The sequence below is a fragment of the Ammodytes marinus genome, assembly GCF_949987685.1.
Source record: "Ammodytes marinus genome assembly, chromosome: 2".
In the NCBI taxonomy this organism is placed as follows: domain Eukaryota; kingdom Metazoa; phylum Chordata; class Actinopteri; order Uranoscopiformes; family Ammodytidae; genus Ammodytes; species Ammodytes marinus.
Window position 1 is genome coordinate 11,163,679 of NC_137231.1, and position 16,658 is coordinate 11,180,336.

General features: G+C 43.9%; 1 protein-coding gene across 1 annotated transcript in view; it reads left to right on the plus strand.

Annotated features, from left to right (window-relative positions):
• Window positions 1-465: 465 nt before the first annotated feature.
• The window catches only part of hmcn2 (hemicentin 2), a 45,208-nt gene continuing 29,015 nt past the window's right edge, over window positions 466-16,658 (plus strand). Inside the window, exons 1-19 of the mRNA XM_080049253.1 lie at window positions 466-727; window positions 2,402-2,472; window positions 2,961-3,119; window positions 3,670-3,792; window positions 8,186-8,357; window positions 8,458-8,564; window positions 8,646-8,766; window positions 8,856-9,119; window positions 9,238-9,382; window positions 9,828-9,949; window positions 10,143-10,415; window positions 10,837-10,978; window positions 11,287-11,414; window positions 11,991-12,104; window positions 12,188-12,346; window positions 12,432-12,626; window positions 15,182-15,277; window positions 15,420-15,547; window positions 15,643-15,787. Coding sequence (XP_079905379.1) covers window positions 475-727; window positions 2,402-2,472; window positions 2,961-3,119; window positions 3,670-3,792; window positions 8,186-8,357; window positions 8,458-8,564; window positions 8,646-8,766; window positions 8,856-9,119; window positions 9,238-9,382; window positions 9,828-9,949; window positions 10,143-10,415; window positions 10,837-10,978; window positions 11,287-11,414; window positions 11,991-12,104; window positions 12,188-12,346; window positions 12,432-12,626; window positions 15,182-15,277; window positions 15,420-15,547; window positions 15,643-15,787 — 2,917 coding nt within the window. The 5' untranslated portion in view covers window positions 466-474. The remainder of the gene's footprint in view (window positions 728-2,401; window positions 2,473-2,960; window positions 3,120-3,669; window positions 3,793-8,185; window positions 8,358-8,457; window positions 8,565-8,645; window positions 8,767-8,855; window positions 9,120-9,237; window positions 9,383-9,827; window positions 9,950-10,142; window positions 10,416-10,836; window positions 10,979-11,286; window positions 11,415-11,990; window positions 12,105-12,187; window positions 12,347-12,431; window positions 12,627-15,181; window positions 15,278-15,419; window positions 15,548-15,642; window positions 15,788-16,658) is intronic.

Below are 16,658 nucleotides of genomic sequence, written 5' to 3' on the forward strand. Positions count from 1 at the left end.
TTGACTTAAAGAGGAGGATGTTGTATACAGGGTTAAAGCCCTGAAGTCACTGTGGGGTCGATGCGCGCGCGCGCACACACACACACACACACACACTAACAAAGACACACAAATCAGGTTGGGTCTCGGGAACCTTTAAATACCCATCCCGCCCCCGTTTGAGGCGTCAGCACCAGCTCTCAAGGGGCTCTCCAAACACAAGAGCCAGTCCAAACGCTCCTCCAAACTTCACGCACGGATGTAGGCTAGTGGAAGAGTTTTACTCTGGATTTTTGATGCGTTGCAGCTGAGCCGTATTCTTCCACATACATTTTTGGAACGACTAGAAGCTGTAGGCTATCATAGCCTACTTTAAATTGCTTTAAAGCTAAAATTTAAAAAGAAAGAAAAAAAGAAAAAAACTTTCTTCTGCATTTACTTTTAATTATAATTTTATGTCGCCTCATTCCAGCCGACAGATGCAGTGAACGAAAAATGACCGGTTTCTTATTAAAGTGCCTAGTCTTGGCGCTATGTATCAGCACGCACTGGCTCTTGGCCCGCGCTGAGGAGGATGATGGATCCGGTGACAGCGCCTCCACTCTGGCCTTTGTGTTCGATGTTACCGGCTCCATGTACGACGATCTGAAACAGGTGATAGAGGGCGCCTCACGGATCCTGGAAAAAACCCTCAACCGGAGGACCAGACCCATCAAAAACTTTGTTCTGGTCCCCTTCCATGACCCAGGTAGCCTACTTCTTTAAACCTATAAACTAAAATCACCTTGTTCTTTGAATAATCAGCCGAAAAATGTGAACCTTTTTTGTGAATTCATTATTTCTCACTTTTTTAAATGGATGTATCATTATTGCCACATTAAACAAATCAGCCCATATTGTGATCATGCTGGGTCCAGGCAACACAGCCTTTATTTTATTATTGCATTATTAAAAACTCAGCAAGACATGGTTGAAGATTACGCTACATTTCACCTGATTTATACGTTTGGTTTTCTGTAATTTACAGTTCAGTAAATATTGTTTTTACTTCATGTAAAGAACTTAGTTCAAACCATCTCCGAACTTGCGGCACATGTTGTTGCCCTAAGCTGTTTCAGAGGAATTCCACTCACACAAGCAACACATTAAGCTCAAATTGTTACAAAACATGAAGCAGGAATATGTGAGCATTTAGAGTGAGGAGTACATGGGACAGGTAAACCTCTTCGCCCCCCCCCCCCCCCACCCCACATCTACCGTCCTATATGGGAAAGCTGCATCTTGAAAATAAGAGTGCTCTAATGGGGGGAGGGTGTTCAAGCACTGATGAGAAGCATATGCTGTCTGCTTGTGTGTAATTACCCCAATCACCCCGCCAAACCCCGAACCCACCCCTCCCACCCTTCCCTTCCCTTCCATCCAAGCCTCCGGAAAGCCCTCATAGCCCCCCAGTTTAGCCAGCCAGGGGGGTAGGGTGGGCTGCACTAACAACACACATTTTGTCTTGTGTTTAATGTGGCCTACCCTGGGGAACTTGTAAACTTCCAGAATTGCAAAGAAGCCGCTGGTGGTTGACAAAGAGGCGTGACAGTGCTGTCAGTGTTTTACAGTCACTCATCAAGAGGACTTGAAAGCCTCCACTGTTGGAAAATAAACGGAGAATGACTTAGAAATGTCACCAGCTAGACACATGCCTGCAAGCTCTGTATCATCAGTCTCAGAATTATACTTCAAAATAGTATTTGACAGTTGGAATAACAAGCACAAACACACGGCAATCATGAGGCTCCACCCTACCTGATAAGGGTCGTCTGTGAGAATTATAATGAAAAGCTTGTGTTTATGGACAGCAGTGTCCCATAGCAGAAACAATACATTCTCTGTGTGTTGCCTAATGTTTACTGTTGCATCGATTGGCCCCAGAAGGAGTCCAAGTAAGTGTCAGGCCCTGACAGGCTCTTATCCATCATGCCTGACCCCGCTGCTGCTCGAGACCTGTGGAGAATGCTGACTGCAGCTGCAGAAAATGACTATTATGTCGTCATCCAAAACTTTTGCCAGATTTGTAGCAATTTGTTGAAAACAAAACGTGAACACTGTCACTAGTGCACCCATTTAGCCTCTCTTTAGCAAATTGGAGTGTGTCCTCTATATTCATGTCTTTCAAAAAAGCTACGCGGCATCGCTCATAGGCTATGCTGTAGATGCATCTTTGTTCACAGAGGCAGAACATGCTGAGTGGGAATAACTAAATCCTTAGATTTAATATAGTTGTTTTGTTGAGTTTGATATCCAGTTTGGCCTTAGAGCGTATTTGGTTGTAATTAATATTTTTCAGGCATGCGCTATTGTCTCTCAACCAGAACGAACATCTACTATGAGGCTGACTTGATTTGATTTTGACACATTTCCAACCTTGCAGATATTGGCCCTGTGTCCATTACCACTGACCCAAAGAAGTTCCAGCAAGATCTGCAAGAGCTGTTTGTCCAGGTGGGAACCAGAACTCACACAATGATTATTCCACAGGACTGAGCAGCTATGGGGACATCCATTGCTAAAAGCCAGTTTATGTCACTTGTATCAAACATCAACCACAGTGGCCACAAGAGACAGAAATGTATTATAATGTATGTGCTAATGTTAAATAGTCCAAAAGTACTAGCTCATAAAGAGAATAATCATTAAGACCAAGTTAGGCTAGTGATGAAACCCATGAGTGAAAGAGTGGACTTCTTTCTTTGCATATGAATGAGCTTTTCATCTCTAAAAGACATATTGTCTTATTTCTTCTTTAAAAAGTTACTTAGTGTTGATTTAATGAGTATAATGTTTTATATATTTATTATGCAATCTTTGCCATTACCTTTGCTCCCCCAGTAATACTACTATCAGCATTGTTTAAGTATTACATTTAAAATAAGATACATAGAGATTATTTCTTCCAGTAGTATTTGGTTACGTTTGGTTCTGTCACACAGGGTGGGGGCGACTGCCCTGAGATGAGTATAGGAGCTATAAAGAAAGCCTTGGAGGTTTCCCTGCCTGGGTCCTTCATCTACGTCTTCACCGACGCCAGAGCCAAAGACTACCGCCTAAAAAGAGATGTTCTGCAGCTGGTGCAGCTCCGTCAATCCCAGGTACGGTCCAAAAGCTCAACATGGTTGTGAGGTTCTCACTGATCGGCACTAGAGACATACAAATAGCATTAGCCTGGTGTTGGCACTTAACTAAATGTCAAATATCAATGTTATTCATCTCAGATGAAGATGGATGTTCCCCACTGACAGCTACAGTATACAGGAAAATGAAACAAAAACATTTCGGCAAGCATGTCATGAGTCTTGTTTATCCCTCCCATAATGATCTCAATGCTGTTTATGTAATGTTGGCAGGAAAAGGGTTAAATATAAAGCTTCAAGTCCCAGCGTTTTGAGTATCTTTGCATTTATCACATGCAGTACAAAAGGAATACAGTGGCATGCTGTGAACGATCTGCATTACAATTAGGTTTCCCCCGATGCTCGTTGAGCAGGAGAAACTTTCTTCAAAGTGACTCAGTCCCAGCCCCTACAAGAAGCATGACGATGAGCATTAGCGTCACTTTGGAGTCAACTGGAAGCGAGTCTGTAGAAAGCAAACAGTGAACAGTAGTAATCCTCTTAACTCTCCTGCCCCCTTAATTCCCAGGTGGTATTCGTGTTGACTGGGGACTGTGGGGACCGCTCCCAGCCCGGCTACAAGGCGTATGAGGAGATTGCTGCCACCTCCTCCGGCCAGATCTTTCACCTGGACAAACAACAGGTCAACGAGGTGAGAGAACGACAGAGTACACAGCACAACACTGTTACTTTAACCAAATCCTTTTATACATAATACATGATTTATTAGTAGAATTCAGTTGTGCATATGAATATGAAAAGGGTTAGATCACCTAATAATGGAGAACAGCGGGAGCAGGAGAGAAAAACAACCCATTTGACCCACTGATGTAATACAAACAACTTCATTTAGAGCAAGGAAATGCTTCCACAGCTGATATAAGACTTCCTGGTCATATGATACGGGCGAGTGATTCTTTTATATCGGAAGCGGCATGTAACAGGAGCCCTGTCTTAGAAGCCAAAGACAGCAGGGATCACTTCCCTGGCAGACGTAAAAGAAAGCCAGAGTTTCCTCTGGAAGAGACACTGGTATCCTGCATGTCAACACAGGAGATGGCTGGGTAGTGCTGAGCTGGGGCCAACAGCTCTGTACACTGGTGGCCCACTGAACCTCTGAACTCAGATGTGTTTGTGTGTGTGTGTAGGGGTCTGTTTCCTGTCAACTCATGCTTGCATTTAACTAAACATACAATTCCTGTGTGTGGGGCAGCCCGGTTCATTATCACTCCATAATCCTGCCAGCTGTTTTAACACATGAGCACATGAATGTCATTTTTGTGCTGCAGTATTAAAGGAATTGAAGGCCAAATTCACTCTAGTCCTGACACCTCAACCCCAGATGGCTTTGTGGTAGAGTAGTCTTAAGTATTTTCTGACATGTTATTAGTATACTGTTACATGTAAACATGTGCATACTTGTGAATATTTTTCTTGGATCCACATTGAATCACTGGATGTCAGTAGTGTTTAGGCCTGTGTGATTATAGGTCTTGGGTGGCATGCTTTTACCAAATCAACGCAAATCCTTAATCATTAAAAACCTCATAAGTACTACAAATCTAACCAAATTATCCTCTTAATAGTAGTTTAATAATGTGGGGCCAAATCAAATATACAAACTCTTTTTGTGGTCTCTGGGGGGAGAGTTGAGGGGAAACAGACTACTTATTTTACTCTCTAATCCCAGGATATGATCTGTCATGGCTTGCCTCCTTCCAACACAGCTGCCCAATGGAGTTGGCTCCAAGTCCTCATACAACAGCTCACATATCATTCCTCAAATTTGACTGTTAATGATCAGCCACAGGATCCTCTAACAAGAGTATAGACAAGAAAACCCTGCTAATGTGCTGTCAAATTTGGACCATGATCTGTGCTCATCATTGTAATAATGTCATCCTAAGTCATCAGTATCTTGAAGCATTGTTGAAAAAAAGAAAGTTGTGATGTTTAGGCTTTGGGATGCTGCTGTGATTCTTGTAGACAGAAACAATGTTTTAAAGCTAGACAATTGTGTGTTTCTACCAAGCAAGTTGAATATACAGTCAGCTCAAAAACCTTGAAGAGCCATTTATAATATTGCCCTCATGGTTTTCTCATTATGTTGTTATGCAGTAGTAAGTTAAGGGACTGGTCATGGCTGTCAGACATAAAATGAAACCCAGGTAACGTTTATCCCAGTCTTCCTGAGTCGCTAAAAAAGGCACCCTCCATGGCATAGTTAACTGCCTCAAATACAGGTCCTTATTTGACATGCATAGCCTTGGCAGGTGTGTCAAAACTGCCACTGGAAAGCAGGTGGTCCATCTGGGACTGATCTGCACTAATAACCTTGATTATTAGCGCAACATCTTCCTGCTAATTTCGTCACCTGTGGTGTTTAAAACAGAGTAAAATGCAAGCTGACCCTGGCCCACCTGGAGGTCTGCAGTCAAGCTGTTGTGCTTGCCCATAGCCGGGCTACCTACTTATTTTGCAGGTTATGTACCTGGACAAGTGGGGAAACACAGCGTCCCCCAGCCTTAGCTAACCCTTCTGTGGCCCATCTGTCACGCTTCTATGAATAGCAAAGGGGGGTCCTTCCTGTAACAGCCCTGATAGCCTCATTCAACTGAGACACGCAGGATGATGTTTCACTGCATTCCCAGTGGTTGAGACAGGGAGTTTCTGCAGAACTCAGCATGCTCCTCCAGACCTACTATGGCGAGGACAGCAAGTCATCATATCACTGCATTCCACTTCCTTTTATCTGAAGTCCGAGGGCAGAGTAATGCCCACTCCTTTCTGCTCTCTTGCATACGAAATACACACTGTCCTGGGGCAGATGTAGGTCACTTCGTAGCTGTTTCCTGCACTGCTGGTGTTGGCTGCACATGTGGCAGGCATTACAGCTGTTTCCAGTTGTAAAAGGGCGAGAGGAACCAGCTGCTGTCAGCACCCAGTGGACCCTGAGAGACAAAACGTGGAGGCCTGATAATTAAATTATCAAAAGCTTTCCTTGTTTCAGTTTCTCCTCGTTTTCTTACATGTCTTCAAATGTGTTGTGGTTGGCTCTGACTTTAAAAGCCAGCTGAAGACTAGTTTTCAGTTTGTTTCATTGCAGACTCAGCTCAGCCATAATACCTCTCGGTATGTGGTCGAAACAAATACTAGACAGCAGTTGCTTGTTAAGCATTTGGAAGATGGAAGACATTCGGTCTACTGTGGCCACTGAAATGAGACTGTGAAATATCAATGTTTTTTTTTTCGGCTTCTGTTTTCATTTAAAATAATACAAAAGAAAAACTGTATTCTTCTCAATAACACGATAATGATTATACCCAGAAGGTCAAGCACCTGTCAAAACTGAAATTTCATAGTGTCAGATATTTTGGAGAGCCACTGAGGGACTTAATTGTATAAGAAATGATTGTTTTGCCATTCAATATAATCAAACTGTCAAACCTTGTCTCAGGCTTTGTGTAATCTTTGCTTTGAGTGCTGGAATGACTCAGTTAAGAAATGAGCTTCCTACCTTCCTAATGTGTCACTGGCTGACCTCATCTGGCTTCTTAAGGCCAGGACACACCGGCCCGATAATCGCCGTCGTAGAGTCGGGAGGGGGCGGGGACACGAATCTGTTTGGTGTGTGCCGTGAAATCGGTCGTCGTAGATGTCGTCGGGCTTCTTTTGAGCCGATTGAACACGGCGGCGGGCAGTCTTTCAGTTGGAGCAATTTGATTTGTGGAGGGCTAGCGAATCAGTGAAGCCCGGAAGTGAGGCGGGTAGCACAAACAGCTAACAACAGTTAGCCATCGTCTTAATGTGTTTGTTTGTTTCGTTCAGCGAGTACTCATGCGTCAACCCTTGTTGACTGCTCGACACCATGCTCGACACTATCTGCTAAAAATGGTGCTCTTTATGGTCCATAAATATAAATACGTATTTCTATCTATGTTTATGGTCTAGAGAGCTGTCCCATCATTTCCGGCTTCCGTATTTTTTCAGGCCACAATACAGATTAGCGCCGCCTGCTGTTATGGAGACATTACGTCCCGCGCAAGCGCAGAGCGTACGGAACGTCAGCAGTCGGTTTGGTGTGTTCTTTGCACTTTTTCGGCCGCGACGGGAAGACTGGAGCTCCCTGAATCGGCAGTCTCCAATTTCGGGTAGTCGGACTGGTGTGTCCTGGCCTTTAAGCTTAACTGATTTAACAGAAAATTTGGAAAAGGTCAGCCATTTCAGTACAGATATAATCCTGCATATTAGTCAGGTTGATACTTTGGAATATACAGTTTAAGTTTATTTCAACGTCTACACGTGCTTATTTTCTGAGAAACAAGACTTATGCTTCATGAAGGCTGTGTTGCATTAGAGGGACTACGGCCTGACAGACTTCTACTGTGAAAGACACTGTCTACACTGGCTACATTGTGCCCCACTGCTACGATGTCACGTAGCTGCCGCAGCCAGCGCTGTTTGCTCAACGTCTGTATCAGTTGCACCGAGCCGTCTCTGTGCTCACAACAACACGGGGGGAATAAATAAAGAAGTGGCTGGTTTGACCAAGCAAAAACGAGAGACCGCTGGCTTGACCACAGTTGTTCCACAGCCCGATAGTTTGACCCACATTCTGGCGCCGGCTATCGCAGTCCAGCCTAAACCCCGCCCTACCAGTAAGGGTAGGGTCGGCGGTGGAAACACCACCGAGATTCTTAAAAGTGAGCTGTCCCGCTCTGAGCCGCTCCGACCCGACCCGCTCTACTCGGTGGAAACGAGGCGTTAGAGGCTTGACACCACAGAAACGGCGTGTTATCAGTTTGAAGGTTGCACCATTTTATCTCTCGGAGGAATACTTTTGTGATTAAAGAATAGTCTGCAGACAAGAGCAGCTGGCAGGGACGGGAATAAAGGGGGCTTTTAGGAAAAAGCCACAGTTCTCTCTGTCCTTCTAAGTTGAGAGGGGATCCCCAACAGTTTGCCTAGGACGGGTCCAAACCTCATTGACCGACAAATGCTGCCCTGTTAAAGCACTGTGACGGTGTTTATTCTCCTCCTTCCAGGTTTTAAAGTGGGTAGAGGAGATGGTTCAGGCCATGAAGGTCCATCTGCTGTCTTCCAACCATGACAGTGCCCAGGAGAACAAGTGGGAAGTGCCCTTTGACCCAAGCCTTCGAGAGGTCACCGTGTCACTCAGTGGACCAGCACCACAAATTGAGCTCACCGATCCCTTTGGTAGACAATACATTAATAGGGTTTCCTTTCCTGCCATATTATTTATAACAACTTCTATCAAGACTTGTTTTAATGAAAAGTTATTGTCTTGTTTTCCTAGGTCGTGTAGTTGGTGTAGAGCAGGGCCTCAAAGAGCTGTTGAACATTCCCAACTCTGCGCGTGTCGTCAACCTGAAGTTTCCTAGACCTGGGGCTTGGAAACTGAAGGTACTGTTTTGGTAAATAAGCCATAATTATTGACAATTTTTTTATGACATGGTGCTAATTGAATACTATGTTCTTTTTAAGGTGAGCTGCAGTGGGCGCCATACTCTGAGGGTCACAGGGGTCAGCAATCTAGACTTCCGGGCTGGCTTTTCAAGTGTACCTGTTTCAGAGTTCAACCACACAAGAGAGAGGCCAATAAAAGGTGCTGGACAATACTGTCAGCATTCTTAAGTATTATTTGACTGAAAACACGTGCAGAAAATGACCTTGTGGCATTCCTTTGTCTCTCAGGACTTCCAGACCATGTTTTGCTAAAATGCACAAGCCTGAAGCCTCCGGGTCTGCTGAGCCATGTGGAGCTCATGTCAGGCTCCGGTCGCTCCTTACGCACGATCCCTGTGCCCCTGCCCGCCGATCACGGCCAACAAGGACTGTGGAGTCTCCCGGAGTTCCGCACCCCTTCCCAGAACTTCTTCATCAAAGTGACTGGCAAAGACGAAGAGGGCTACCGCTTCCAAAGGCTGTCCAGTGTCTCCTACACCAACATCGTTCCAGGCAAGACTACTCCCTCCCATCCCCTTCAGACACATCTCGCCAAAGCCACCCCACAGTGTCTCTCACACTTCATCAATCTTCCTGCTGACCTATAACCTTTGTTTCCTCCCTTGTGTAGATCCCCCAGTTGTTAGTATGCCTGGTGTGGTGAAGGGATTCTACATGCATCCAACTGTGATTGGCTGCTCAGTGGAGAGTGACATTCCCTACAGACTAAGATTCACCAGGAGTGGGATAACACTGGGAGAGGAGAAGTTATTTCAGTGAGTCTCTCCACTCTTTGCATAGAACTCAAACATTTGGCTCGCATTCCTTTAAATTTTTTTCAGATGCTGCAGCTTCATGTTCCTATTAACTGCTGTAAAAAACACTAATTAGGTCACTCACTAGTCTCTGGTGAGCATGTCTGTTAGGCTTTAGTGCTGCTTGACTCTTGCGTTTTATTAGCTAGCTGTCAGGCTGTAATACACAGTCAATTTTGTGAACACAACAGATTCAATTGTTTCATTTTGAAAAATTAACAAAGCCCCTATTCTTTCTTGTTGTTCATGCTCTGCTTTGAATTACATTCAAGAAGTGAAACTGACTCGTGCTGAAAACTATTCCCAATGTGTGTATGCCAGAGATACTAATTGAATGTAATGTCAAATATGATCTTGTTACTATTGTCATGTTCCAGCCAACAAACTAAGCATGTCGTTCTGTCAGGAATTCTGCCATAGCATCGTGGGAGATTGCCCATGCATCAGCTGAAGATGAAGGCCTTTATGAGTGCATAGCGCAGAGCAGTGCAGGACAGGGCCGTGCCTTAACGCAGTTGACCGTCAGAGGTATGTCACAGATATCCATGCAAGGACATAAACATCTCAGTCACATAATATAAATAAGTTGAGCCCTAAAGCTCAGATTTATGGCTAAAACCTTCACATGATAAAAAGAATGCTAGCACAAATATTTGTATTTAAATAAACCATGTTTGGACTATCTGGGTTTGATTTTTTGGTTGTGTTTCCACTAAAACAGAGCCTTCTCCGGTCCTAAAACCGGCAATGAATGTGACTTCCCCTGTGGGAGGCGTGGCTGTGCTGTCCTGTCAGGTGGAAGGCCTCATGCGCTTCAACTTGACCTGGTCCCGAGCGGGTCGTACCATCCGGGCCCGTGCAGGGAGGGTTAAGCTGCTGCCCGACTCGTCCTTGCAGATCAGTGGAGTGCGGACTCAAGATGCCGGGGAGTACCAGTGTGTGGCCATCAACGCCCATGGAGACAGCAGAATCACTGTGCGGCTTCTTGTCCCAGGTACGGTAGGACGGTACCCTTCAGATCATCTGCTTAAACACTTAACACACCAGGGCCTCATTGCTCCTTTCTGGCCCTGGTCATCTGTTTTCCATTACTGCCTTCACCTCCTCGCAGTCAAATGGAGCCACTTCCTTGTCAGAAAATGTTTCTCATCAGCGAGAATTGATGTATGTTGAAAAGTGTGGCTTCTATTGTGGGTGTTCGCTTCCAATGTTTGTAAAGAATTTATGGAACAGCCAAATAAATTAGAAACGTTACCTCACTAAGATCCCCAACAGATGATGCCAATGCTGGTAATTGAATGTAGCCCGCAGTTTACTGTTGTTAAACATTTGATAGGTTATAAATGACATCATGCAGTGATGACAAGGGCTTGAGTCATCATCAGCATTTTGCCTCTGTTTGACTCCAATTGTAGAGGCTCCTTCTGTGGTAATTCACCTTCAAAGCCAGGTTTTCTCAAGGGGGGACGAGATCCGCCTCGTCTGCTCAGCATCCGGCTCCCCCCCTCCTCAGCTCTTCTGGAGCCATGGAAACATGTTCATAACTAAAAGGCCGAGGTAAGGGAACTCTCATCCCACTCAACACCTCCGGCACAGAGGACTCCAAGAGGCATAACATTCCACTTTAACTACATGCACGATTGACAAATCTGGTTTACATCACAGTGTAGATTTACATCTTCTGATGTACAATTTTGTTTCCAAACCACAAGTACTGTTTATGTCCATGTAAAATACATTTAAAGAAAATGTATGAAGTGATAACCAAGAATAGCAGAAAAGTTTATAGATGAATTGCCACATACATCTGGACATGTCATCACAAAAAGTTAACAAACATGAATGCTGTCAAATGCTGGATACAGGCTGAGTCTAAACCAAAACGGAGTTCTTACCATTCGAGGGGCCCTTCGAGAGGATGCTGGGAACTACACATGTTTGGCAACCAATGAGGCTGGGACTGCCTCTCAGTCCGTGGCACTTACTTTTGCAGGTAAATAGATAGTAGATACTGCTAAAGATGTCAGGTTAAGGATTCCGATGTGAAGATGTGCTGTTGCTGTAATGTAACTTTTGACCATCTGGAGTCTTCATTATTTAAGATTTCCCCTTTCCCACGTGTTGTTGACTATTCTTCAGGAGCAGTGGTTTTGAATCAGTCTGTGGCCACATGTTGCCCTGTCTTACACAATGGGTATAAAGTAGTTCTCTCTTGGTTTTGTGAGCGCTGACAGTTGTAGGCCTAGAGTTTCAGTCAGGGCATGTCAGTTAGTGGTTGACAGTAACCTCAACACTGATGGACTGTGGCAGGTGTTTCCTAGGGCATGCTGATATAATAAACCTTTGTCTCTGAATGTCATTTTTAATAACATTGATCTGTCAGGGTAGCAAGAGCGTAGTAAGATAGATCATATTGTCCTTTAAGTTCAGCTGTCTGCCCGCTACAAAATAATCTATCCCTGCTCTGTTGGCACATACTATGTGAAATGTAAGCTTAGTTTTATATTGACTATTCTGCATCCATCCATGAATCTGAACTGCTTCTTAAGCTTTTTTTTCTTTCCTCCAGAGGTGCCTAGAATAACAGTGACACAGCAGGTTGTACTTGTATCTGTTGGTGGTGATGCGACTCTGGAGTGCCAAGCCTCAGGCATCCCCCCTCCGATTGTCCACTGGTTCAAAGGTACTGTAAGTCTTGGTCTAAAACAGCATGTACATAAAAGTGATTGAGTACATGTCCAGTAAGAGACCAATGATCTTGTTTAGGTGAACTTGAGGTGGGCTCTGCTCCTTTCGTTGAGCAGCATGTTCACCGTGGGACACTGCACATTCGAGGGGTGCAAGAGGCAGACGCTGGTCAGTACAACTGTGTTGCCAGCAGCTCTGCTGGAAGCTCCACTGGCACAGTCAGTCTGGAAGTTGGAGGTGAGACTACACTCCAGTGTTCCACCTAAAGTTTATTTTTCTCTCAAACTTTCTCTCAAATAAAAATTCACTCTCCCCTCAACAGCGGGTCCATTGTTCTCTGAGGCACCGGTTGATGTGACAGCTAACGTCGGGGAGAATATCACCCTCCCCTGCATTGCACGTGGTTTCCCACAACCGACACTGACCTGGCACAGACAGGACGGCAGGCAGATTCTCACAAACACAGACAGCCTCAGTAGAACTATACAGCTAGAGAACGGACATCTTCTAATCCAGAGTGAGTTATCCATGACACATTATCACCGCAAAGAGCTTTGGTCTGCTGTGCAGGCTAATACAGATTCATGGTTGCCTTGCACTGATTGGCATGGCATGACATTTTCTGAGTGATTATATTATATTTTACAGTATTTAGAAGAGGTGCAGCCTTTCATGTTAAACTCAGCTACTTTTCTCAAGAAACGAGAGTAACAGGATATCATTACCATCAAAGTATCCCTTCCTCTAGGGGGCCCTTTACACGGTGAAAACGTGACGGTTATCCCTTTTATGGTTTCAAAAGTTAACACGTGCAGATACAATTGATTTGAAAACTTCACTTGTGTACATGTTTTCGGAGAAAACGGGCCGAAATCGCTGTAGTACGCATGCCAAGCCAATAGTCGGCTGCGACACTTAGCGTAGTAGATAGCTCTTTCGGTACAATTTGATGCATAAAACCTTACTGAAACCGAAAATAATGCCACTAACGTTGATGAAGCGGTTGGTGTAGGCTTAGGGTTACAAGTATTGTAAATTACAAGCTTTCTGTCCATGCTGACATGCAGTGATGACTGCAGCGCTGCAGAGCTGTGAAGCAGCTACTTTCCTGTTAGGCGTACTTCAAAATAAAAGTCAACTCACTTTTGTCCAGTGAAATGCTATTAATGTAAAGCCAATGAAACGCTTTTAATGTCCTAGCCATAGCCTTAATGCTCTTTTTGTTTGAACAGTAACTTAAATGCTGCACGTTGATCTGTAGATAGTGTTTTGTAATGTAGAAAGCTGTCCCTAGCATAACAGGTGGTGACACAAGTTTATTTTGCTAGGAAAACCGGCAGAGCACAAATCTTTCCCCAGCCAAAGTAGCGGGTGGTCTGCGAGTGTTATATTTGAGCCCTGCACAACACTCTCCGCTGATCACAGTGATGGTGCCGCGGAGACACCGTGCATGTTGTCTTCTAACTTTATAACTTGTATGTGGGTATTTTGACAGCAAATGTAATAGACTATGCATGTGTGAAGTTCAGCTGTGACTTCAGCGTTACTAGAGAAACCGGTTTCGCCAGTTTACAAGATACCAAAACAGTTGTGTTTTCCAAAGATTCCTCCCTGGGAGTTGATCGCAAAACTTTGCGGTTTCAAGCCTGCGTTTACTGTTGTCATGTGAATGATATGGTGCATCCGCGAAGTAATTAAATAGTTACTTCGCGGATGCACCGTTTAGTTTTTTAGTATAAACAGCGCCTAAAAGCACTCTTTATAGTCTGGGAAATAATAGGTGTTCTAATGTCCAATTATTTCTCCTTGATTGTGAGATTGAATACACATCAGGCCTACTCGACAGGGCTTTCAACCTGCAATATGACTAATCTTTGCCACTGAAGGTGATCCATTGTAGCCTGGAAATCCAGACCCTTATATCTTGAACGATAGAGGGTCTGGCCACGATCAATAGTAATTTCCAGGGGCGGCTCCTACTCGTGCATTTCAAATGCCACTGCACGCAGTTGGATAGCACTACAACCAATCAGAGCGATGCACAAGGTGACGTAAGCCCCGTTCGTTTAGCGAACAGCTGTTAAACTGTTAAATTAAACGTTTGCCGTGGTCGGTCGGCAAAACAGAACATTCCACTTACTTGCTAATGAAAGATTTGAGTGCCGTCTTGCAAATCGTAAAGGGTCGAGGCCAAAGCAGTCTCAAACTCACACAACATATCCGCAGCCATCTTTGATGTTTACTATCACGGCTTCGACGTCGCATGCACGTCATTGTCGTCATCCGGTTACGTCCTCCCCAGCGTACCATACAAAGGGCACTGGGCCGCCCCTATTAGATAGAACCAATTGAAACGTGAGCCCAGATTTCTGGTCTTTTTGAAAAAGCTTCAACGGAGAGTGTCCAGACCAACAGGCGCAGCAAATTTAATTTGCCAGCGCCTAGTGGCAGGTCTGGGAATACCAGGCTAGATCCACTGTACTCCTGAGACTAAATGTTTATGGTGCGTAAAGTTAAATAATAGACCTATTTGCATGCGCGGCCTCTGTTTCCATTTATGGCTGCATGTTGGTATCTGACCTAATTATCTCAATCTGTAGCAGATTACTTTATTTTCACCTGCCATTGTTATAGAAAACGTCTCAATCCCACCCAACCTCCTTTCCCCCTACCCTATTCTGCTCCTCACTTTTTATATTAATGCTTAAAGTCTTGTCATCACCTATTTACGCATCAGCCTTACTATCTCAACACAAGAAGTGAACAATATGTTGATTTTCCTTCACAGGATCTCCGGAGAATTTACCAAGCAGAACATTTTTCTCAGCAGGCTGGCAGCTGAGCCAAACCAATTAATCTCGTTATTTTCTATTTTTAACTCTTAAGTACAGCACAGTCAAAACAGTAATTCCACTTAATATTAAGTAGAGACATTAACTGTCACAAGCACTGAATTGTTTTTTTTAGATTAATTGCTTTCATTGTTAGTGCGAAACAAGTCTAGATATGAGTTTATAGATTGTGCTGTGTTTCACGTTTCCTCATTGCTGTATATTGTGTGTTTGACTACAGGTGTGTGGTTGGATGATGAAGGACTGTACATCTGTGAGGCTCAGAACCAGTTTGGAATCATCAAAACTGAGGCCAGAGTTAGTGTCACCGGACTGGGTAGGCTTGTCTCAACTCTCCTATCTCTCTACACTACCAAATATTTTCCAGACAATGGCAGCCACTCCAAAGCCAACTGTGGCCTTAAAATTCCTCCACAATTTCCTGCTCTTGTATGTCTTTACACTTCCTTTTCCAACAGAGCCCCCTCTCTTGGCCCAAGGTGCCCCTGTCATCAACACTGGTATTGGTCAGTCCCTAAGTATTCCTTGCATGATGTTGGATGGAATACCTCTTCCTGAAAGACACTGGTCCCAAAACGGAAAACCTGTAAGACTGACTAGTATTTAACTTTCAATTACAGTAAATTACACATATAAAGTCTGTGCTCCTGTGAAACAACAGTCTTTTTTACTACTAAACAGGTTCAGCTAAATGGGAGGATGTTTCAAAGGAGTGATGGCAGTTTGTACATTGAAAGAGCCATCCCAGAGGATGCTGGGACATATGTTTGCACTGCGATGAATGTAGCAGGCTCCATGAACATCACAGTTAGCCTGGAGGTCCATGGTAAGAAAGCATGTTCAAGGAATAGTCAGATATTTTGAAGGTTACTCACTTTCTTGCCAATAGTTCGATTAGGAAAAATCAATACCTGTCCCACAATAACTATGAAGCTAGAGCAGGCAGATGATTAGCTTAGCTTGGAATGAAGACTGAAAGAAGGGGAAAACAGCTCGACTCACACTGTCCATAGGACCAAACTTGGTGATACTCCTGGAAGTCACTGGCCTGGCTGCAACATAGTTCAAATCAATTTGGGTCATGACCAAATACCCGAAAAAAATAATGGCATTCCAGTCAGTCTCAGCTGCACTTGTCCTCTGTTTAGTTTTATTTAGCACAATTTAGCCGAACGAAGATGGTGAACATCTTAAACCTTATACTTGCTTTACAAAGGCATGTTAGCATTGTAATTCAGTGAATTCTAACACTGATTTTATTAAGTACAGCTGTAGAGTGCTGCTAGCATAGCTGTAGATTATTAGTCTTGCTTTATCAAACTAAACCAGTGTAACTGTTTACCCCTGTGTACAGTATCTATGTTAAGCTAAGCGTATCCCTCTTCTTTAGTGTACCCACATGAGAATGGTATCAATATTCAAATACTCAAGAAAGCCAATATATTTATTTCCCAAATTGTAAAACTATTTATTTGAGTTCATTCTTGAATACAGTTTTTCAGTGCTAGAGACACTTGCCACAGAGACTGTTTAGATAACAGTTTAGTCAGGTCAACAATGTGCTGACAATAAGTCAATGACTAGACCACCTGTTGTCATCATAGTGAAAAGGCACATTTACTGAATGCTTTGAAGACAGGGTAATTTTGTTGATAGGCGCGTAATGAAAGACAGGCCAGATTACGGTTAATCATCAG